Genomic DNA, 24,376 nt, shown 5'->3' with positions numbered 1-24,376 from the left:
GAAACAGACCAGACATAAGTTTCCCAAAAGTATTAAAGTAAGTGTGGAAAAATATCACACACACACATGCACACACAAAAGAACATGGTATATATTGCAAACATTTAGCTAATAAGCATTTTACTAGACCTCCAGTGAAAGCAATTACCATAACGCACGGTAACAAATGGTAGGAAAGCTTTAATAAAAGTATCTAAACTAAGCACGATGAGCATTTTCAACATTTCTTACCTAACAGGAAAACAAAACCAGAAATTGAAGAACCTTGTAGGACATACATTCAGTATAACTCTCTATTTCACAGGTAATGTATTTCTCATTATTTTCCCTGAAATTTACCTTACATATAACTTTCTCATATCATTGTTTTCCTAACTACACTTCACCTTTAACACAGCAATTAAATAATTTTCCTCTATTCTTACTGTAAAGTTACTGAACACCACAATATTTTTAGCTTCTTATAATGCCCATTCAGTCACTTCCTAGCCAAGTTAAACATACTAAGTTAATTTCCTAAAAATTACTTCTAAAATAGGTGTGTAAAGCACATGCCCATTTATCACTGACAGTCAATTAGATAGTTTCAGAAACAAACAAATATTTCACAGGAAGTCTAACTTACATATTTAAGAATATTATTACATGGTTTAATATACAAAACAAAATATCTGGATTTAGCAGTATTTTGTAATGTATCTTAAGTGTCCTATTTAAAACATAGTAAGAAATAAATTAAAACTAATTTTCATGTTACTGCTACATAAAAAACAAGTTGTTTTGTTTATTCCATTTCATGGTTCATCAACTGAAAATCTCAAATCTTAGTTATTTCCTTTAAATATACAGAAGTATGAAAATGTAAAGTCAAGAACAAAAACTGCAGGAGGCTGCTGAATAGAACAGTCACTGGATGTTGCCAATAAGCAGCAAAACATATTTTGCTTCAAACTACACACTTGGACCAAGAAAGAAAAAGTATTTCCTGCTTCATACAGTCACTGCCTTCTCTATATGCCCATACCAAATTCCACTATTTACTATCGGAATAATAAGAGCATTAGCATAGCTATCATTTGATTGATGGAATTTGATCTTTTGTACAAAAGTATACTCTTCATTCTATGTCGTTTATTATGTCATTGTGAATTACTTCTAAATTGACTTCTCCATCAGTTAACAATGACACTGTAAGCCTAATTTTTAAAACTAAACATCTTTTAGAAATGTGCTTGTAATTTACATTTTAAGACTTTTTTTGTTGTTATTTCAAACACAACAAAAACGTATTTTCTGATCAAAAAGACAGAGTTATTCCCAGAGGCAGATAACGCAGACACAGATCACTCAGAGAAGGGAAATTTGTTGTTCCAGCATTATGTAACCAGAAGTCTTGAACTAGTAATTAAAATTCTGAGGAAATGCAAAAAGCTGACAAAACAATATTGTACTGAAACTGTAGGCTGCCTATCAAAACCCCCAAAAAACAACACTTCCTTACATCAAGTGAATGTTTAAAAAAAAAAAAAAAATTAATGTTCAGATTACACTCCCACAATACTTTTGAAATATCAAACCACTTTTCCATAAAGCTGATACAAACATGATTACTACAAAGCTGACAGACGTGAAAAACTAAGGCAATGAGAAAAGTGATCTGTGGTATACTACTTTATTTTAAAAATGCTTTTTCAGTATGCTTTAATTATGGAGCCTTTAGAGAGCTCTTTTATTCTAACTTTACGACTCACCAAAACTAAACTTGCTTTGGTGATATTATTTGTGTTTGAAATACTGTGTCTTTTAAAAACTCTATCTTATCTAAAATTGTTTTTTTTTTAAAGTGTCAGAAATATCTTAAAAATGTAGTTAAAATTTTCAAAGAAAATTATGCTCAGATATACCTTATATTATTTAAACAGAAATATTAGCACAATTCCCTACTTAGGTTAGCATAGACATAATAAAAGTGAGTTAAGCATTTAATTTCTGATCCAAATCTTGCTTCTGTAAAAGTCAGTTTTGCAACTAGTTTAAACAAGTAAAGGATCCAGTACTATTGGTACTTCATCAGAACTGTATTTAATTTCATTCTGGGAATGGATGCCACTAGAAGAATACAAGTTTACTTTACTGAACTATAATTGTGAAAACCTGCACAGAAGCACAGGTTTCTTTCAACAGAGTATTTCAGGAGACTATCAGTCTCATTATTAGTTGCTCTATGACAGACATAGTTACTCATTATTTACGTTTGAAATCTACTTGGCAGATAAATTTCACAATGAAATAGAACAAAATTAACATGCCAGTATAAAAATCAACAAGTTTAAAGGCTAAGATGTTTTAAAAGTTATTATTATTAATAGAAAAGAACAATCTCAGCCTTCTCCGGCGGTTTGTGGTTAAGCCTGTTACACAAATTAGTGTGGTTCTTATGTCTCAAATAAGGCTTATCTTCTTTTATTTTTCCCCTCTTTCTTTTACTCTCAGGGCAGGGAGGATGAGGATTTTAAAGTGGTAACAGTTTTTGGCAGAAAATAATTAGTATTTTCTCCAAAATAGAATTTTTTTTCAGATCAAAAACACCTTACACTCCACAGAAAGAGATATTACCTTATAAAACGTTGAAGGAGGTGATCCTTTTGCTCCACAAACTTTCACTGCCCCACCGTCAAAACCTATAGTGGTTAAAAATCAGCATTTAAGCTTCTACAATATAACTTCAAATACACTATTTTGTGATACACAGTAATCAAATGCATGTAATTAAAAAGCAAATCATTGATAGCTGTACTGCCACAGAGGAGAGAACCTTTCATGAAACACTTCTCCCTTCCTTAAGAACACAAATAGCAAATTCACAACTAAATTTATGACTTCAATAACCCTTTTCATAGAACACTTGAAATGTTTATTCACGTACTTAAAAAATACTTAAGAGAGAAAGCAGCCGTAGGATTTTAGACCCAATAGTTATTTTCCACTTAACAGACAGTTATTGCATACACACACACACAGAGTGCATACAATTTACTGCAGTTGGCTGGAGTGGACTGCAGTCCTTCAACTGGTAAAGAAACAAAAGAGATGAGAAACCAGTGACAGCTTATTTGCTAATAGCTTAGTAAGTGAAGAGATAACTTAACTGCAGCCTTCTAGTTAATAACACAAACACAGCAGTCTGAATATTAATGCCAAAAAGAAACTGCAGAAATTTGCTGCCACGGCATCAGGTTGAAGTTTGAACTGGAGAAAAATCAATAGGTGCAACTCCTTGAACATTAGCAGTGCAGGATCAGCACTTCATGTCAGACACAGAATTATACTGTAGCTCACCTGTACTTAACCTGTGCTTGCAAATATTTAAGAAGCAGTTCAAAGCTTTACACAAATACTCTTAAGAGATCAAATCAGAACATATCTGAAAGTGAGTGTGACTAGCAGAAATTTTACATGTAAATCAAATAACATCACTCTCTCTGCAAGACTGACATAAGATTAAATTAACTCTCTCAATACTGAACAATATCCCTACAGTCAGGGTCAAGATCTGGAAGAGTTTCATGTTCCAAGTGAAGGTGTAATACAAAGAAAAAACCCCGCAAAACAAAATGCATAGCATTCACTGACCAAAAGAAAAACAGAAGCACCTCTCAGTTCAAATACTGCAAGTAATCCAGCAGGACAATAAAATCGGCAATGTAAACAGCAAAAACAGACAGCTTGACTGTTTTTACTGGTGTACGTGTCAAAGCACTTCAAACTAAAAATATTTAAGAAATCTGCCCATTTTCCATCTGTTATATTTCTAAGAGGGCTAACTGAAAGTTCATGTGAAAGTTCATTTTAAGTTCAAACATGTCATATCGGGTCATTTGCAAGCTAAAAGTTCAGAGGAAGGTTAGGGTTTCTCTTTTTTTTTTTTTTAAAAAAAAAAAAAAAAAAAGAAAGCCAGACTAGTGGCTAAGAGCAGCAAGCTGGCCTTATCAAACTGCCATTTGGTTATGTTGCATGAGCAGGAGTTTCATTGCACAATTTTACAGTACTTCTATTATTGAAGCAAAATATTTTTGATGCTACAATGTTTTGAGATTTATCACAGTAAGTTTTTAATTTGAGATTTCAATTGCTTTAAGTTTTATAAAGCCACTCAGAATACTGTCACAGATAAGTTCCATTAGAATGGAAAAGGATATATAATACAGATGCAGTAATTCTAGCAAAAGTCTTTGAAAAAAATCAGTTTATACAGTATCGCACTCTAAGGAACTGATTTAACAAGAAACATGCAGAGAAAACATGGAAATTGAAGTAACTGCCTTAGTTTGATAACTCAGTTTATTGACACAGATCTCTCAACATATAAGAGGACTAACCTGGAATTTCGGTGATGGAAACTTCAGAAAAATCACATGTGACATCTGGCAAAAGATAGCGCTGAGGATTGCCCAATTCATACACCAACTGTTCAGCTACAGTGCCAAAAGAGATTAGTCCCCCCGTGTCTGGCGGTTTGGAAAGAATAAAGTCTCCTTCAGAGGAACATTCTACAATTGGAAAGCCTATGTTGTGCCTAGAATATGAAAAACATTGAAAAAACCCTATAAATACAAAAGGAAAGCGAAAAGAAATATGAGTAACAACATCCTGCACTCTGGATTTGTAAAAAGGCGGTCAAAGCAGGAAGAACAGACTGTGCTGGAAGCCTCAGAGATGAAGTAAAGTAGGAAACAGGAATAATCACATATATTAAGGACAATTTCATATGTTAATAATAAATTATGTACAGAAAAGTTATAACCAGAAAACAGAAAGATATATGAAAGTTAAGATCTTCAGCCCAAAACAATAATAAAAGACAAAATTAACAGAAAATTATAAAGGCACAGCAAAAAGAACAGTAGTAAACCAGAAAGTTATAGACATGTTTGTAAATGAAAATATTCCTCCTCCTCCTCACATTCTCACAAGATTAATACACAGAAAGCGATCACGTAACTCCTAGTAAGAGGCGCATGCTCGTCATTTTCAGGGTTATGTGGACGAGATCTAGGTATCTTCTTTCACCGCTGAAAGGCTTTTATTTTATTTACAGAGAATTTGAGGAAAAGTAATTACTTTTAAAAAAATCTAGGAGTATCTGACAATTAAAACAGAGCCTTAATATTCCTCTAAAAAGGCTACCTGGCTTACTCCCCTCTCACAGGAAGCAGGAAATTCATGGAAATAAAGTGTCCCAGAGACAGAACAGGAACACAAAAAGAGAAGTTAAGGAGATATAGCCCCTTGCAAAAGCAAAACTGTTCTAAAAAGGTCCTAATAATGAAAGGTGGCGAACACCACCATTCTCACTGAAATCAATGACCTTCAGGTCCTTCATACCCCTGAAATTAATTATTTTTGGGTACTAGTACGAACAATGTGCTGAACATACAACCAAACTGGTTATCAGCAAAGGTTAGATGAGCATAGTTTGTATAACATAAATCCACAAAGTTTTGAAGGAAGTAAGCAAAGAAACCAGTGAACTCTTAAGTGACATCTGTAAAAGTTCGTGGGAGTTTGAACAGATTCGTTATCATCGGGAAGCTTCAAACACAACCCATTATTTTTAGAAATAATAAAAAAAGGATTAAGAGACAAGCTCTGTTACCAGAGACCAGCAACTTTAATACTGATAGTGTACAAAACTTGGAAAGTATGGTAGCTGGAGGACACCTAGAAAAGCCCACGACAAATCAGTAAAGATTATATTTCATTAGAGTGGTCTTTGAAACTATTGAAATCACCAAACAGATAAAGGGAAATAAAAAAAAAAACCACCTCATCCTGGCGAATACAAAGAATTTAATGCAATCAACAATTTTTTATACAAGTTATTCTTGAGAGGAAGAGGAGGGAGAAAAGATGGTGGCAATAAGTATGTAACATTCAACACTAAGATCTGACATAGAAAAAAAGAACACCCAAAACCCCTCTCAATTATTGGTCTTGAACATTATTGTAAGGTAACAGACTACTACAGGTAATTATAGGAGACAGATACAGGAGGCATCATGATTTGCCCAATGATACACAGCAGCATCAGTGACTGAACAAGGGTAGAATGAAGGAGCTTTTACCCTCTCGGTGCCAAGCTCACGTGCTTTCACCCTACCATCTATCTGTCTTAAGGTAAGAGCATCAAGTGCCTTGCCAGCAGGCTCAACACACCTTATTCGAATCACCTACTCAAAAATGAAATCACTTCCATCAAGACCAAGTGCAGTCTATCTCACTGCAGTGACCACTGGCATCCCTGCTGCAGCCCACTTTCATCTAAGTTACCAGCACATGCAACTCTTACGGTACATCCCTGCACCTACTTCCCAGAGATCTTTGTTTTGAAGGAAAAAGAGGTAAGCTTCAGTTTACCCAAGCTCCACTATCAAAAGACCTGAACCATTAAAAAACAAAACCCAACAACAATATAGTGAGGCAAAGACGGAAATTTCACCCTCTAAAATGGTTAAAATCTGGCAAACACTTAAGTCATTAAAAGCAGACTAATCATGGAAGACAGCAGATAAACAGTATAAACAACACTATTATTCAGGTCCCTTAGTATGCAAAAGGAAGGACAGATTCTGATTTTCCTGTTATCTCTGGGCAATAAAGTCAGAGGATCTTTATAGTAAAACTTTTTATACTGTCAGAGTAGCTGGAAGGAGACCATATAGGTACAAATATACTTTCTGGAACAGCTTCCAAATAGCCTCTAGGGAACCTTCAAAGGTCATCTAGTCCAACCCCCCTGCAAGGAGCAGGGACATCCCTGACTAGATCAGGTTGCTCAGAGCCTCATCCAACCTGGTCTTGAACATTTCCAGGGATGGGTCGTCAACCAGCTCTCTGGGCAATCTGTTCCAGTGTTCTCCCACCCTCAGTGTAAAAAATTTTTTCCTAATATCCAATCTAAATCTACCTCCCTCTATTTTAAAACCATTACCCCTAGTCCTGACACAACAGGCCCTACTGAACAGTCTCTCCCCATCTTTCCTGTAGGGCCCCTTGAGGTATTGGAACATGGCTAGAAGGTCTTCCTGGAACCTCCTCTTCTCTAGGCTGAACAGCCCCAACTCTCTCAGCCTGTCCTCATAGAAAAGGTGCTCCAGCCCTTTCATCATTTTATCATCAATTCACCAGCTCTTACCACTTGCAGTAAAATGTTGACCCAAAGCTTGTAAGAAAATTGTATGAAGGGGAGTAGACAGTCTAATACACACAGAAACAGCCCAACAAACACTCCCCCCTCCTCATAAAGAAAGGGGAAAACATAAGTCTTCCTAGGGAAGACATGCTGATCTAGAACACTAGTATGTCCTAGGATTTAGGAGAATGACGAGTTTTTAGTTATATTTAAACCATTCTGAAATCCACAACCCAGAAGGTCGATGAAAAGAACACTACAGCGACTTACTCTTTGGTCATCTCTTTCACTGTTACTCCGTTTCAACAGTTAGTGAAGGTATCAAGGAAGACTTTTTGCCTTTGTCTGAGATAAGCATGGGGGATGTTTCCTCCTTAAGGTACATCACCCAGTGAACTTCTCTGAATGCTCAGTTAGTTGCAGAAGATGTGTGTTCTCCCAGGTCATGTCAGCTGTGAAACCTTCCCTCACTTTTTAGCTATTCAAAACAGAGAGATGCAATGAATTGAGCAAGAAGTCCCTGGATTCCATCTGTATTGTGACTGGATGACTGGGAAAATACATACATCCTATATTACCTCATAGTAAATGCCAATAATAACCTACATTAATGTATGCATGCTTAAGAGAAAAGTGTATTTTGTTTATTGCTAAAAGCCCTTAATTTTCAGCTTGGAAACAAACTAGGCTAAATTGCCCCTATAGTATGATTCAGCCAAGTGACAGCTACTTAAAGCTGGTGTTAGAACTCACTAGCAGCAATAACTCCCTGGATGGGGTATTCTAGCACATGCCACAGGTACTATGATCACACCATCACCTCGATCAGCACTTCCAGTGAAAGAAGTAACTCCTTGCTTGATTCACTAGTAGGTCTTGCTGAATGACTACAGACCACGTGACATCCGTTCTGTAACGTGCCACCTTTATGCTGGCCATAAAGCAAGCTGTAATTTTGTACAGTGTAGCTGGGGAGTTAAACCACAGAACTATGAACTTCAACTTCAGCAGTAACTACAGTCATGCCATCCAAAGTGCAACAGTGGCCAAGTGGCACCCTTCAATAATAAAAGAACTGCATCACTTTAGTGATAAAATCCCCTAGTAGGATGGGGGCAGCATCAAGCAATGTAAACAACTTTGAAAAGAAACTACTGAAATGAGTTTTAATTAAATTATGTGATCATGTAATTAATAAAATACAATACTAGAGATAAATATGAAAATACTACTTCTAAAACATTTTGAGTAGTTCTTTTAAGGTAGAGTTAAAATACGGAAGTAATATATACTACTTTCTGAAAGGAGATGACAACTACATTTCTTTTATTCAAAATGTCTGGTTTGAGTTGCATGTCTAGTATTCAACTATCAAATAAATGATATGCAGTAGTAAACCAAAGCACTGAATAACTCCAAGCTAAGACTAAACCTGAGAAACTCCCTCCAAGCTGGGGCTAGGTGAGGAGTTAACAGTTAACAGTCCTCACTGACTACAGCACAGAGGTAACAAAGTTCCAAAACTGGGTTTGCTGCTGAAGCGACCTCATCAAACACCTACAGCTGCTGTCCTACTCAGTGGGAGTCAGGGCTCTCAAACTGAGTCTCCTGCCTGCTAACAACTTACTCTTGGATTATTTTTTTCTGTGTAAAACACTGGTTTCTCTTCAGGTTTGGCTCTCAGAAGTATTTCAGTTTATGAGTATGTCACAGGTGGTAACATGAACTGTCTAAGCAGAAATCTGTCTGTGTACTCTGGTACAATGCACTAATCAACCTCTGTGCAGCCATGAAGATAATCTTCCTTCTTGTTTCGCCACATATCTTACACCATTTGCATTACAAAAAAAAGTAACATCCACAAGCAGTACTGGGTCCTGTTGGGCTCAGGGAGAAAGACACTGCCTGAGATAAACCAGGTATTTCTTTCCTTATACAGTGCCACACCCCTCATTCTGGCCACTACTGGTAGACTGAGGAGCTTACTGGCAACAAAAGGTGGGACAGTTAGTGTAGTACATTTACTTGCAGAGGAAGATGCTGCAAGAAAAAAAAACAAACAAACAAACAAAAAACCCCCCAACAAATAACAGCAGAAAAGCCACAGCAATGCATGTGACATGGAAGCAAACCAGAGTCCAAGTAGGTTATTGTATGAACTTTTAGCTTTATAGCTAATGCAGTTTCCTGGGACGTGACTCTAATGTCATGCTGAGGAGAGCTCTAAGCCAAGCTCCCCACTGCCCCGGGCATGTACTTTAACTGCAATGCTATTAGGCAAAAAGCAGAAACTGCTACCACTTCCAGTAGGATTTTACAACCAATTCAAAACTACTAACATGTGTCAGGCAAGATCAGCACCAACTTATGAGCAGCGTATATGCCTCTCTTTACATGTAGGTACCAACATGTTTCCTAACTTCTGCTGTAATTCCAATTTAGACAAAATTTATTGATTGCATCACTTATCTCCTCTGATTAGGGCATTTCAGAGTATCCATTTTATGTAAACTCTTAACGCCTAGACAATTTCAGGCCAATCAGACAGACTGCCTGGTATTTTCAGCTGTCTGGAATAGATAGTGCTACAGAGAAAAAGGCCACATTGCTGATCAGGACTCAGAAGCTGGATTCCATTCAAGTCCCAAATTAAGTGATCTGGATCTAGGCCTTAAGAGACCACAACTATTGACTTACCCTTTTGGTCATCCCAGGCCAGAGGATTATGCAGTCTCAACCATTGTACACTCTTGGCTTAGGGCAAAATGTCAGTGTTTATCATCTCCTCAAAATGATTACTCTACTGATCAGCATTAGTTTATTCTCTCCTGCATTTCAAAACAAAACAAAACAATGTACTAATCACCTACTGGCACCAAATAATAGTACAAGACAGCAATGTCTGAGGTTAAATGAAAATTAACAATATGGTTCTGGCATCACGGTTCATTTTGACACACTGCTTGAGTTCCCTATTGAGTGCCATGCACTAGACATTAAATAGGGAGCAGTGATGTATTACCACTTCTTCTGACCATCTGCTGACATATACTACTACACAAATAACAGAAAGGAAGTGCTTTTTTTAATGACATTTACTTAAAATCAGTCACTTAAGAATGTTCATTAGTCTTCTACAAACTGTGAACTAATGGTTTCTTGCATTCTTTCTGTTAAACACCAGAGAATCCATACAAGGGGTGAGTCAAACAGCCTTCCTCTCACTGGAAAAGCAAACAGCATCTACCCCTTCTACCCGTCTGCCCATTTTCCTGAAAACGGGATGAAACTTTACAGCTTCAAGATTCCTGCCTTTAAGTCAAATACATTACGGAGATACACCCAGTACAATTAAAGAAATCCCAGTGCTTTAGGTCAGCAGACAAATCAACTACATCTAGCTTCTATCAACTAAAGTAACTAGAAAGTCACAAGTTGCAACATGCACTTCACTTTACATTAAAAACTTACTTTACCGAGACAACAAAGAAAAAGAAAGAATAGCTTAGGTTCTAACAGCTAACCATTCAATTGCCACAATATACCCACACAAACATTCCTGAGACTTAAAGCACCTTTTTGCAGTGGAATGAGTTCCCCAAAGTGGTCTACATCAAACACTTCAATAAAATAAATAATAATAAAACAACAACAACAACAAAAAAACCCCACAAATCCCTAACAAACTAGGTTGGATTAGTTAAGTGGGTCCAATCCAGTGCCTCAGTACTCACAGAGATGTGATAATATATGCATGGAATGTGAGCTCTGACTTGCCTGGCTTTATTTAGTTTAATTTAAAGTGTTCATTTACATTGTCTATTTTTGCTTACGCATAAACTATAGACAGTTAAGGTTTAAAAGCCTAAAATTTGATAAATTCTTCCTATTTTTGTTTAGAAGTTCTAAAAACTCATATCTATCAGTCCTTCTTAGCAGCACACCGAGATCTTTCTCGGCAGCCAGAGACAGAAGAGCAACATGGACCACTGCTCCCAGGGAGAAAAAAATACAAAGACAGTAAAAAAATGATCTGAATCTAATCATAACCAAAACTACCCGCTGCAATAAGACATGAGGAAAAGAGAGAGATTGCCCTCTAGTGTTTAGAGGGAACAGAATAAATGCTGTGAAAGGTTTCCTTAAGCTTTAGCATAAAGGTCCAGTAAATGCTTGCAGAGCTGAATCATAAGTGGTCTTTGCTTGCATGAACACACTCACGGCAATGAGAAATTTGTACATGAGAGGCATTTTAATAACAAACGCAGAGATTTGACTTAGCTTCTTCCATTTAATGACTTTGTTGGACTGGTTTGGATTTAACATTATGTATCACAGGCACTATGATCTATTGAGATCTAAGTTACACATACTTACTGTCAGGAGACTACTACAAATGTAGTTTTTCCTAAATGAGCAAGAAATCATTAACAGACTATAGCCAAGTTAACTTCTGCAAACTCTGTCAGAGCTCTTTCACCTACTGGCAGTATAAGTAACATTAAGTATTGCATTGGTCATTATTGAAACTACAAATTATTCTATTATTGTGCATTACTATGCAATGCATTATCTGCAGGTACTGAAAACTGATTCAGACTGTTTAAATAACAAAAACCCCATGGCATCAAGTTTCTTTAACTTAAGGAGTCTACAGGTTACTACTAAGCTATCAAATGGAAAACACATTTTTCTGCAGCCCAAAAGCTTTCATATTTCCCCTTCATGTATTTGGGCCTACACAGAGGAAACAACTATTTATTGTTGGATGAGGGGCGGGGGGAAAGCAGCGAAGCTCTCTAACAAGTCCCCTCACCTCCCTCCTTTCCCCGCATCCAGAATGGATGTGCTGGACCACAAGTTCACTTTAGGTGCCCTTCTACTCTGTCTCTCCAATTATAAAATTAAACTCACATGTTATTCAGGTTGTGATGAGTTTTTGGAGCTGATCATACAGGCTGAGGTGTACCATGCTTTTATTTCAAGAATTTAATCAATTAAATGCCTAGGACTTTTTGAATTTGCAAACAAAATCACTAGTTTTAAGGTACCATGATTAATTTTTTAGTAGACATAACCTGAAGATAAATAAATTGCTGTTATATTAGCACAAATACAATCATGCCTGGTTCAGAAGCATGCATGCAGATCAATGGGAATAAGGTAACAGAGCAGTATTGAGTGCTAACCTTCTATATTGTTTAGTAGCAATTCAAGTCAGCACCAGTCAGCTCTAAGCCAAAAGACTACTATGATTTTAGACAGAGTTACGATTTTCAAATACACTCATACACAAGTATCAGCTATGCACATACAATGCATGTATACTTGTTTGTAAAATTAGCTACCCCCACTCCAGTAGCTCATCGCTTAATATAAACTTCCTTTTTTTATTTTACATCAGACTGCCATTTCTCATAGAAAAACCCTTAAAAATAAATAATTACCAAGGGTTTTCTATATATTTTCTATTGATTCTCTCATTTGATTTCCCCTTGAATACAACAGTGAAGAGTGAGTGCAATTTGTTTGGGGCTAGTAGACTTCTAATAGGTGAAAAGAAATGTCTGACCCTGGAACTCTGAAAAGTAGAATACACCTTTCAGGATCATGCTCTGAATCAGAAATAGTCACTACAAGTAGGAGAAAAAAGCTTGGCAGCCCGAGGGAACTAAGCCAGGAGAGTGGCTCTTCAGACTGCAGGTCACAGTGTCCTGCTGGTTCATTCACCTGGACTACAGGCTGCCCCCAGTGGCCTCCTTCCCAGGGTCAACCTAGGAGCAGGAACACGCCCGATGAAAGCCACCCTTCTCTCCTGCATCTCTCCCACTGCTCTTCAGCCCCTTCCTCCATCATGGAAAGGAAGCACTACCTTTCTCATGGCACAGCACAGGACAAGATTCCTCCCTCTCATCTCAAGGAACACAGGAATAAACTGCAATCAGAATCACTCATCCTATATAAAACATGTTCCCTGACTCCTTTTAAACTACTCTTAAAAACAAGTCAGTCAAAAGCAGGCTACATTAGTCCTTCCTTGCGGTAGTTTTAAGCAGGCAGAAGGATCTACCTACAAGAAAGTCTAATTCACTAGGTCTGAACACAAGACAGACACAAAACGTTTTGAAAGAACTGACAGCTCAACACATTTGTGGAGATGAGGTCATACAGCAGGAGAGGACTGTGGCATACATTCATCCCTATCAAAGCAAATAATATAAAATTTGTGACTGAACAGCAGGTAACTCTGACCTAATTGAAGACTGATGAAACAGCATCCAAAATATGCATATTGTCTTTTCCACTACAATCATATATGAAAGCCAATAACAAGTCTTTCCAAAAAATCAGATGATAAAAACAAAAAATAAACTAAAAGGGGAAAAAAAAAAAAAAACAAAACAAAGGGGCTAAATAATTTTTCAAATCATCTGCTTCTTAAGTTAACAAAGCCCCCAGCTGAACAGAAAGGAAATAGAGACAAGAGACCTTTTAGAAGAGTAACATTAAGGCAGAAAAATATCAAGAGGTTCATATTCAAAAGAATAAAGTACAAGCCGTTCTCACAACATAGACACAGTAGGAAACCTCATCTTTGGTCCACTACAAACATACGTGCTAATGTCACGGTTACCTACCAATCTGGTACTGCATGCCAATCAGTGAATATTCCACCTGTACATTGAGCACCACATTCAATGAGATGACCTGCAAGGCTGGGAAAATGGCATTCAAATAACTAAATCAAGTTCCACAAATCCAGCTTTAAGATATAATAGTACAACGGAAATAAAGCTAAATAACAGAACATCATTTTTTTTTCTCCGTAGGTGTCTAATACAATTACAAATTATGCGTTGAACATAACAAGAGATTCTGAAATACGAATATAAGAAGAGCTGAAAGGAGTAACTATTACATTAAGAATCAAATTAATTTCCTGAAAAAAAATGAACACCTAAAAGACTACCTGAAGCCAAAAAACAAGTTTCATTAGTCATTTCAAGAAGTCTTGACCTAAATTCAGTATCTTAGTAGTCTGCACCACGTGTAACTAAATATGCAAAGCTCACTTTTCAATCAAGAGATTTAAGATCTCACTTCCAATGTGAGGGACAGAATGTATTACGATTATGTATTACAATTTTCAAATCTTTGATTGTGATAGTCCAAAAACACTCAACAGAATTAAGGGGGAAATCTTCTCTTCTCTATCATCGACTTCAGTGGAGATGGAGTTTCTGTGTGTATTTACTCTCGAGCAACAGGAGGTCCAAGCATACTACTACTAAGTGTACTCAGGTTACCTAACTACTCACTCATTTTTATGGACTTCAACATAGTCAGATGATGCAAGAAGTTAAATTAGGTGACAAAATTTTACCCTGTGCCTTCTGCAGTCAGATTCCTAACCTCAGGACTTACAACAAGGGTTTGCAAATGGGCGTACTAACACTGAGCTTTTGCAAAGATATATGATGATGCTAACCTCTGACTGAATCTCCTTCCATGCATCTTTTGAGGATAAGACCTGCTACGGTCTCAACTGTCACCAGTGATGGCCAAACAGAAACAGCTGGGAATCACTGGTCCGTACCGTAAGATTTTGTCTTTGGCCCAAAATTAACAGGAAGAGAAAGTTAAGCTGTTAAACAAAATCATTTACTCCTTTCCTCATTCTGTTATTTTAAGCTGGTTCCAGAATGAAGTTTCTGTTATTTCAATTCCAAACAAGAGAATGTTAAGTGAGCCCTAAAAAACAACCCTAAATCTAACAAAAAGATGCAAATAAATGAATTCAGTAATAATATGAAGAATCACTAAGTGCTTACAAAGTTATGTTATCTTGACATTATATGACATGAAATTAAAATTTACCCATTTCTTCTTATATCATTTACCTTCCCGCAGCTAGCAAGTCAAATTCATCTCTATTCCAGCCAAACTAGAAGAAAAATACAAATATGTTACACATCTAAAAGTTTCACACAGTACAGAAAACTGCACATAGTATGTTCACTGCTTTGAGTAACAGTGCATTGGATATATTTTTACTTAACTGCAGAAATCTAAAGAACAATAATTGGCAAGCGCTGTACGTGGATTTGAGTTGCTATACAGTAAATTAGTAAAAGAGCTCTGATATGTTTCAGTTTTCCTCTTATTAATACACTCAAACAAATACAAATACTCAAAGTCACACCCTCTTCAAAAGAGTCCGAAGTGCAGTATTCATAATATCCAAAATCTGCATAACTCAGAGGTTGAAAAGTCTTAGTGTCTATTTTATGTCATGTAAACATATCACTATGTTTTTTCAACTTTTGAAAATTACCAGTTCCTGGAGTACTACCAATCATCCTTAAGAACTGGAAGTATGTCCCTGCTCCTTGCAGGGGGGTTGGACTAGATGACCTTTGAAGGTCCCTTCCAACCCTAACCATTCTATGATTCTATGTTTTCTGTTTAACCTGAAATTATTTTTCTCAAGTTCATCAGAGTGCAAGCAATATATTCCTTGTTTTTTATTTAGAACTTCACAGAAGTCTCCCTAAAACCTTTCAATAAAGTAGATAAGGCTTCTCTGGAGTAAATAATACACACTGACAGCTATTTTGAGAATGTAAGCAGCTAGGAATAAAATAAGAAGTCACAACAGCAGTTATAAACGGGAAAGTCTAATTCTAGAGTAGGCAATTTTTGACATGCATGAAGTCAGAAGAGCATGAAGTTATAGAAAATATGTCTGTAACTACACACTAACACATATCCTCTTATATTTTTCTTTTTTTCTTTTAATATGCACCAAAATTAAGTTTCCATATTTCAGTGCATGGTGGTTCATAAAAATGTATAACCTATTCAACATACTTCAGAAAACCACATATGCTGCTTGTATAACTTGTTGAAATTAAAGGAATTTGTGAAATGCTGCATCAAAACTCACCTACTTAAAATAAAACTGCTTACCCATTGAAAAAGACCAGTGTTTTGGACCACCCCATGTGCCTTCCCTCCCCATTTCCCCCAACAAAGACAGCTCAACTATCACCACCTTGTGGTAAATAAAAATAGACTTCCTTCTTAAACTTTGCACACCAAATTTTAAAGATTGTGGGGAGAAAAAAAAAAAAAAAAAAAAAAGTGAAGTGCTGCTGAAACATGGTAAGACTTCCTTAACTTCACCAAAATGCTTTCCAGCTTCATGATACACGAGTTCATTAATATCCCTGCTATTAGTTTAGAAATGAAAGCTGGCAACTTTTCATGCACGTAAGGAAAAAAAAAAATTAATGTGCTCATTATTTTTAATTTAGTATCTACATTTTCATAAGAAGCAAAAATTGTCTGGCAATAATTGCTTAATATTCATTCACACACATTCATTATGATATGGAAATTAACTTGTACTTACAGAATGAATGAGTGGTCCTAATACAATCCCACTGTCAACGCATCTACCTGTCACAACGATATCAGCTCCAAGGTCAAGAGCCCTGCTTATCGGTCTTGCGCTAAAGATGACAAAACACAATAGTAATTACTTTTAAAAGCATCATTTAAAAAAACAACCAACCAACCAAAAAAAAAAAAAAACCTAAAAAACCAGCTTCCTGACACACACAGAATAAAAATAACTTAAAAATCCTGTAGGAAATTAATGAAATAAAACTTTAACAAACAATTTGTCATTTTGTATATACAACAAGAATATTTTAAAAAGCAGTCATCAGAAGACACCACCAAATTCAGGTACCTAAATGATATTATTGAAACACCAGTCTTGATGCTAATAGAAACTGTCTTGAACCACACAGATGGTCACTTCCATTATCAGTAAAAGAAAACAGTAAATGTTTTTCAGAGATTCATTATTCTTATTTCATTTGTAGATGAGCCTATAAAGACCAATATGCTTCAGAGAGAAAGCTTGGTGACTTTGGCCTCCAATTTTAAACCTGTCAAGTCAATTTCCTTAAGTGTTTTTTGACCTTGGAGTATCAGCCAGCTTCAAGAAGAGCACTGTGCACTCATTATTTTTGAAGAGACTCAGGCCACAGATTTTCCAGATTGTTCAGGTAAGAGACGCCCTGGCCAAAATTAGCCAGGCTTGAAAATATTCACCTAGGTGAACTGCTTGAGTTTACAGGCTTTAGTGAGCAAGCTTTGACCAGAGTGTGTGGTTCCTCATTTCTAAACCCATGGTATCTGCTAAATTCTTCTAGCCTTCATAAAACAGGCAGCTTGAAAACACAAACCACGTAAACCACGTGCCTTGAAGAACAAAACCAATAGCAGTGTTTTTCTATAAACTTAGACCTGTTTTTGTCAAGAGGTAAGTCAGAAGACACAGAAGTCCTCTTAGTGATGTAAATGTAAAATCATAGAATCATAGAATAGTTTGGGTTGGAAGGGACCTTTAAAGGTCATCTAGTTCAACTTCCCTGCAAGAAGTAGGGACATCTCCAACCAGATCAGGTTGCTCAAGAGCCCCGTCCAACCTGGCCTTGAATATTGCCAAGGATGGGGCATCCACCACCTCTCTGGGCAACCTCTTCCAGTGCTTCACCACTCTGATTATAAAAAATTTCTTCCTTATGTCTAATCTAAATCTATCTCCCTCTATTATAAAACCATTACCACTCATCCTATCGCTACAGGCCCTGCTAAAAAGTTTCTCCTCATCTTTCCTGTAGGCCCCTTTGAGGTACTGAAAGGTACCCCTGAAGCCTTCTCTTTGCTAGGCTGAACAGCCTCAACTCACTCAGCCTTTCTTCATAGGAGAGGTGCTCCAGCCCTCTGATCATCTTTGTGGCCCTCCTCTGGACTCCCTCCAACAGGTTCATGTCCTTCTTAAGTTGGAGGCTATAGAGCTGGACGCAGTACGCCAGGTGGGGTCTCACCAGGGCAGAGTAGAGGGGGAGAATCACCTCCCTCGACCTGCTGGTCATGCTTCTTTTGATGCAGCTGGCTTTCTAGGCTGCAAGCATGCGTTGCTGGCTCATGTTGAGCTTCTCATCCACCAGGACTCCCAAGTCCTTCTCCTCAGGACAGCTCTCAATCCATGCTGCACCCAGCCTGCATCTGTGCTTGGGATTATCCCAGCCCATGTGCAGGACCTTGCACTTGGCCTGGCTGATCTTCGTGAGGTTTGCACGGGCCCACTTCTCCAGCCTGTCAAGGTCCCTTCCCTCCAGTGTTATCAACCACACCAGACAGCTTGGTGTCATCAGCTAACTTGCTGAGGGTGCACCCACTGTCCATGTCACCAACAAAGTTGTTAAACAGTGCCAGTCCCAATATTGATCCCTGAGGAACGTGACTCGTCACCGAGTGACACTGGGACACTTGTCCACTACTTGGACACTGAGCTGTTGACCACAACTCTTTGAGCGTGGCCACCCAGCAAGTTTCTTATCCACCTAGTGGTCCATCCATCAAATCCATGTCTCTGCAGTTTAGAGACAAGGATGTCATGTGGGAGAGTGTCAAATGCTTTGCACAAGTCCAGGTAGACGTAATATAAGTATGTACTCTTTTTCCCTCCCCAGAGCCACAAGAACTAAAGGATACTAGCTAGAACAAGAAGTAACACAGCACATAAAAACAATTTACACCTCTGGGGACAGTGTTAAGTAACAGCCACAGATAAAAAGCACTACCAAGGTTTCTGCATAAATACATACAGGATACTGATAGAAAAACTGTGTAACTACCTTTAAAAAGCAGTAAATAAAGCTGTTTGGCTCTTGTATTTAAAAATGCATGTGAACTCAGTTGACAGAACTCCTAACAGCCCATATCAGGAGGAACAGAGGAAACACTTCAGCACTGAGACCCCAGTGTAAGTTTCTCAGATAGAGTTTACAGATTTGCTTTAGCTTTGATTTGCATTGCTTTTTTAACTCATGGATAAATAATGAATCGCCAAAATTGGAATGAACACTTTCTCATTATTACAAATCTTAAACATTATTTCTTAGATTTCATTTAGTTACTTATGATGTGCAAAAGTTGTAAGTCAAAGTTTAACAAACAGAAAATCCAGCAACAACAGGAAACACTAAAGATTAATTTTAAAAGACTCATCTATTAAAAGGCTCTTATCTTAGAGAGAAAAATACATCCTGTGTTAGATACAGCCATACCCTGCTATCTGCCAGTGGTGCACTTCTGGAAAGTAAAAGAGAGAGCAGAGCAGTTTTTCCAGAAACATTACTGTAAAAGAGGGGCGATTGTGTGTATAGACTTTAGAAACACACTGGACAGAAATACAGGAAGGATATATATGACATGGATGATGCAAAAACAAGAACAGGATCATCAACTGGAAGAGACGCTGGCTTTTGGAAACACCTGACCATTGTCCCATTTCTCAGTCCTTCCCCTTTTGATAGACTTGACATTGATTCATCTGAAGAATCTGATGGTGACAACAAAAATGCAACTATTCACAAACAGCCAGCTAGAACACTTGCCTTTAGAGATTTATGGGAGGCCCTTAGTATCATAAAGGTGGCAAGAGAGATCTTTCAAAACAGTGATCCATTCCAGAAAGCCAGCTTCCAAAATTTCAACAGTACACAGCCGGACACACAATTCAGTGCAGCCTCATGGAACCTCCTACAGCACTCAGAGCATGTCCCAACACTTGAATTCCTTGGTTGCACTTCTCTAGTGACAACATCCTAAACAAATGCTCCATGCAGCAACAGGATACTTCGCATATGAAAAAGGATTTTTGCAATTGTTACAATTAAACTAAAACTATTTTGGCTCTCCTGTAAAACCTGAGAATTCACAAGAGATGTAATGCTAAGGATTCACAATTGGCAAGGTTCTAAACTGAAAGTTTATTTAAAGTTAGAAACAAAACTTTTTTTTCTGGTTGCCTGAATAATGCAAAGGTGAACCTCACATAGTAAGTGGTTCTACTTGCAAAATAAAACTATTTCATGTAGTCAGTGTGTTAAAGTAATTTTTCCATAATAAAATCAACTTGTTAAAAATAACTCACCCGAGGTACACATTCATGCTGTGAATGCTCTCTGGAAATTGTTTGCCACTCTCTAAATCAGTAATACCAGCTCCTTTTAGGTTCTCTTTCTGTTAGAAAAGAAAAAAAAACCACCAAATCTATGAGCATTTTGTAGTATCTATTGTAAGCCTTTTATTAGTATCAGACAATAGATCAACTCCATAGCAACTCTAAGCAAAGTATAATCACTAAAATTAGCAACAATACAAATCAGTTGACTGGCTAGAAGCCCTAGACACACTTTTAACTACAGTTTTCAAGCACACAGAAACACGGTCAGTCTTGCCAGACTCTATACCTAATGCTAGTTACAGGCGGGATCTACAGGATGGAAAAAAAACTTGCATTGTGAATTAATTTGGTATTCTATGGTACATACTGAAATCCTCCAAACCACAACAACATTTCCTAATGTAATTTATGATGTTTGGTATCAACAGTAAGAGTTGTCTGTAGACAGTAAAACCTGTCTCCTTTTTGTTCCTGTAAGTTATGTACTGACAACAGCATAGAAAATAACTAATTTCAGATCAGAAACATCCACGACAAGCTCAAATAATGACCATTTCGGTGTCGTACCAGTAATGAAATCCTGGACCACTGATGCTAAAGCAATTTCAACAGGGCAGAAGTTTACTGAAAGGAAGTCCAAGCACTGCACACAATTTGCCAACAAAAAAAATCTTACTTGACCATCTTCCACATTCAATAGCATGCAAGGAGTAACAGAGCCTACACAGATAAATAATTTTCCAAGTTACGGGCAAAGATTTAATCATAGTGCAAATCTATCCCCTCTTAACCACTACAAAAGTATAAACTGTTTTCACAGTATCTTTTCAGGTATGGCCAACACTTTTTGCATAACCAGACTTCATATGTAGAGCACCATCGTTTAAGTCAAAAAAGCCATACATTTAATCTCTTGATTTCAAGGGTGTTTTTTAAACTTTAAAACTTCAGTCCTCCCACTTAACATTACCTTCCAGGCCATAAATTAATTATTTAAAAAACAGAAAAACAGATACCTGTAAAAAAAATAACAACAGGAAATTCCTGTAAACTATTAAACACAGCTAGAAAGGATGAACATTTGGTAACTACATCACATTTAACTTTAAGAGATTCAATACTCAGCATTATTTAGTTTAGACAGAAGACAAACACCCCCATCACACACCATGTGCCAAGAATACTTTTCATGCATTAAAAAAAAAAAAAAGTGAAGCAACAATTTTATATGCTTGTAACAGTAGAATACTACTGCATAAAAATACAGAAAATAAGTTCCTACAGGACAGTAAATGACACTTTCTAGTCTATATAGACTAGAATAATTTCCACAATGCTACTAAGCCTTAAGACAAAGTAAAATACCTCACTCATTAGGTCATCTCCAGCAACAACAGCTATTTTCAAATCAACATCTGCTTTCTTTGCAACCTCCTGGAGGGCAGCTGCACAAGCAAGTGGATTAATTCCACCAGCATTACTGATGACACGAACACCTAAACAAAAAAGACAAATTAAGTTCAGCAGCAGCAATGATCACTCGTATTTTTTTTAAAAAAACATGCTGAAACACAAACAAGGTATCACCTCTGCAAGGTGTCAGATATCTAATCAAGTAAAGTACTAAAATCACATTAAAACATGAACACTATTTAATCTGTGAAAGGATGGGAGTAAGCCAATGCAAAATAGTTTCCAGAAAAATAGTTATTACAGATACTTCTCATCTTTCCTTTATGCATGGTAGGAGAAAGTGACCAAAAAGACAGACATGATGAGGCAGACAGACAGTATCAAAACAACTCCTACAAGAACAGTATTTGACACCAGTCATTCGAGCATCCGAATGCTCTCCAAACAACTGCATTTTAGGGGAAACACGCATCTATCTCTATAAATTCCACACTGTGTTAGCAAGGTAGTGGGTACTTAGAAGTAATCCCCGTTCTCCTCTCAAGCTCAGAAAGCTGCCAGGCTATTTTAATATAAACACAAAAGTGATCAGAAAATAAGTGATACTCTAGAATAACATGGGAATGTTGAAAAACTTTTAGACTGCACTGAAAACATCTAGATGTCACACAATAACAAAGATCACACATTCACAAAAGCTACAGTAAGAAATACACAAAGGTATATGCATATAATTATAGCACGCATTTCAAATTAACCCAATTTAAATGTCACCATCAGACCTGCACTTCACACCTATTACGATGCGATTTTTGCTGATGTTTAAATCACTATTCCCAGAGGAGAGCAAATCACTGGGATGAAAAATAGCTGTTTATAGGAATAGTAACTATATGAAATCCTCCTAAGCAAATGAACTTCACTAACACACAAATTCACATCAAGAGTAGCATACCTTTCCTGTGAATATCTTTTATATAGGGAGCCATGGCAGCTGAGATAAAATCCGGAGTGTAACCTAAAACCTGAAATAACGAAAAGCTGTAACCGCTCATTACGGTTAAGTCAACCCAAGCCCTTTTCTCGGTTAAAAGAAAAGCGAAAACAGGGAAATTAGATAGCGCTACAGAAAAGGACGTGAAGGCTGTTACTAGATGAAACTGAGAACAAACACACACGCACAAGTAAGACGTACACAAAAGCAAGCGCGTCCCCCGAACCTGACATGTTTTACACCGACTCTGAGCGTCAGCTGTGTCGGAGCAGCGCTGGAGCCCGCCCGCCTCACCACCCCGCCCGCCTCACCACCCCACCCGCCTCACCACCCCACCCCGCCTCACCACCCCACCCCGCCTCACCACCCCACCCCGCCCCGCCCCTCTCGCCCGAGCCCAGCCGGCCGCGCTGGGGCTGGGCAGCGGCTGCCGGCGGCTACTTACGGGAGACCGGGCTTTGGCGGCCGTCAGCAGCGACATGGTGATCTCGGAGAGATAATCGAAGACGAGGAAATCCAGCTTCCCTCCGTACAGCAGCTGCGGCACTGGCGGGGCAGGGCAGAACCCCCCGTTAGCGCCGCGGTACCCCCGCCCCGGCCCGCCCCTGCCCTTGGGGCCGCCCGGGCGTGCGGCGGCGGCGGCCCCGACCCGGCCGCTTACGCAATGGAGTTGTTTTCGGCGCTAGCAGCGCCCGCCCGCCCAGCGGCCTCATCAGGCCTCGGCTCCCAAACCACTGCCCTCGCCGCCCGGCCGGGTGTCCCCGTCGCCTCCGCGGGCAGCCCCAGCCGCCGGCTCCGCTCCGCGCCGCCACCGCCTACCTGCGGCCCCCGTGTCCCCCCAGAAGCCCGAAGCGCAGCCGATGCGCACCGCGGCGCCTGCCGGGGGCTCGCAGCCGCCGCTGCGCCGCCTGCTCCAGCGGGGCGAGCGGGCAGCGGCCCCCAGGAGCCGCGGCCCCCGGAGCCCGAGCAGCGCGGCGCAGCTCATGGTGGCGGCGGGCGGGCTCCTGGGTGCCGCCCTTGCCTGAGACCCAGGCCCACCCCGCGGCCCGCCCCCGCCCAGCCCAGGCCGCGGCAGGGGCCTAACATTGCCGCAGGGGGCGCTGGAGGCTTGCGGAACGGGATAGGAAAAGGGACGAGAAGAGGTTGATAAACCCGGAGTTTGCTGGGGAAAATGGCAGGAGCTCTGGGGGTCGCCGCTCGGCCCGCTTTGTTCAACACCAGCTGCACCGGGCAGCCGAGCGGCTGTGATGGCGCCGCTCCGGGACGTGCCCAGTCGGGCGTGATCCCGGTTTTATTCTGGCCCACGGAGGGTGTAGGTCAGTGGCAGGCGGGTTTGGGGCTGCCGCGTCCCTGAGGTGCTGCAGGGATGGCAAGGGCACCCGTGTCACCACCGAAGCATGACGCGTGGGGTGTGAGGGGCTAACCGTAAAAGTGGAAACCCCCTTCAGGGCTGTGGTGACACCAAAAGCATCTCAGATAGTCTAGTTAAGAAATTTTGATTAAACCCTTTCCTCCGCCCCTAAATAAAAAATGTGTTTACTGAAAAATGAGGCTTTCTGTGGGAGTACATGTGTACATGTCTCAGTTTTGACGGGAAGGGTTTCTCAGGTCCCAGACTGAATTTCTAGTCAGTGGACGGGAGGTAAATCTCACCAAACCAGAAAATTCCCCAGTGTACAAGAGGGAATGATTTCCCGGTCCTGAAGTCTGAATCAGAGGGCTGCCT

The 24,376-nt window shown here is 39.0% G+C and overlaps 1 protein-coding gene across 3 annotated transcripts in view; it reads right to left on the bottom strand.

Annotated features, from left to right (window-relative positions):
- Positions 1-23,638, bottom strand: part of LOC147600951 (uncharacterized) — a 66,559-nt gene extending 42,921 nt beyond the window's left edge. For all 3 annotated transcript variants that reach the window (XM_086747379.1, XM_086747380.1, XM_086747381.1), the window contains exons 1-10: positions 23,470-23,638; positions 23,096-23,196; positions 22,612-22,681; positions 21,609-21,739; positions 20,211-20,299; positions 16,608-16,707; positions 15,094-15,137; positions 13,831-13,908; positions 4,380-4,576; positions 2,617-2,681 (exon numbers count right to left, since the gene is read on the bottom strand). In XM_086747379.1, coding sequence (XP_086603505.1) covers positions 2,617-2,681; positions 4,380-4,576; positions 13,831-13,908; positions 15,094-15,137; positions 16,608-16,707; positions 20,211-20,299; positions 21,609-21,739; positions 22,612-22,681; positions 23,096-23,196; positions 23,470-23,635 — 1,041 coding nt within the window. In that variant the 5' untranslated portion in view covers positions 23,636-23,638. The remainder of the gene's footprint in view (positions 1-2,616; positions 2,682-4,379; positions 4,577-13,830; positions 13,909-15,093; positions 15,138-16,607; positions 16,708-20,210; positions 20,300-21,608; positions 21,740-22,611; positions 22,682-23,095; positions 23,197-23,469) is intronic.
- Between the last annotated feature and the right edge of the window lie 738 nt (positions 23,639-24,376).

This window comes from Chlamydotis macqueenii, chromosome 4, assembly GCF_036417535.1.
Source record: "Chlamydotis macqueenii isolate bChlMac1 chromosome 4, bChlMac1.mat, whole genome shotgun sequence".
Lineage (NCBI taxonomy): Eukaryota > Metazoa > Chordata > Aves > Otidiformes > Otididae > Chlamydotis > Chlamydotis macqueenii.
The sequence above is the reverse complement of the archived record's forward strand: the minus strand, read 5'-3'. Positions and strand labels throughout refer to the sequence as shown.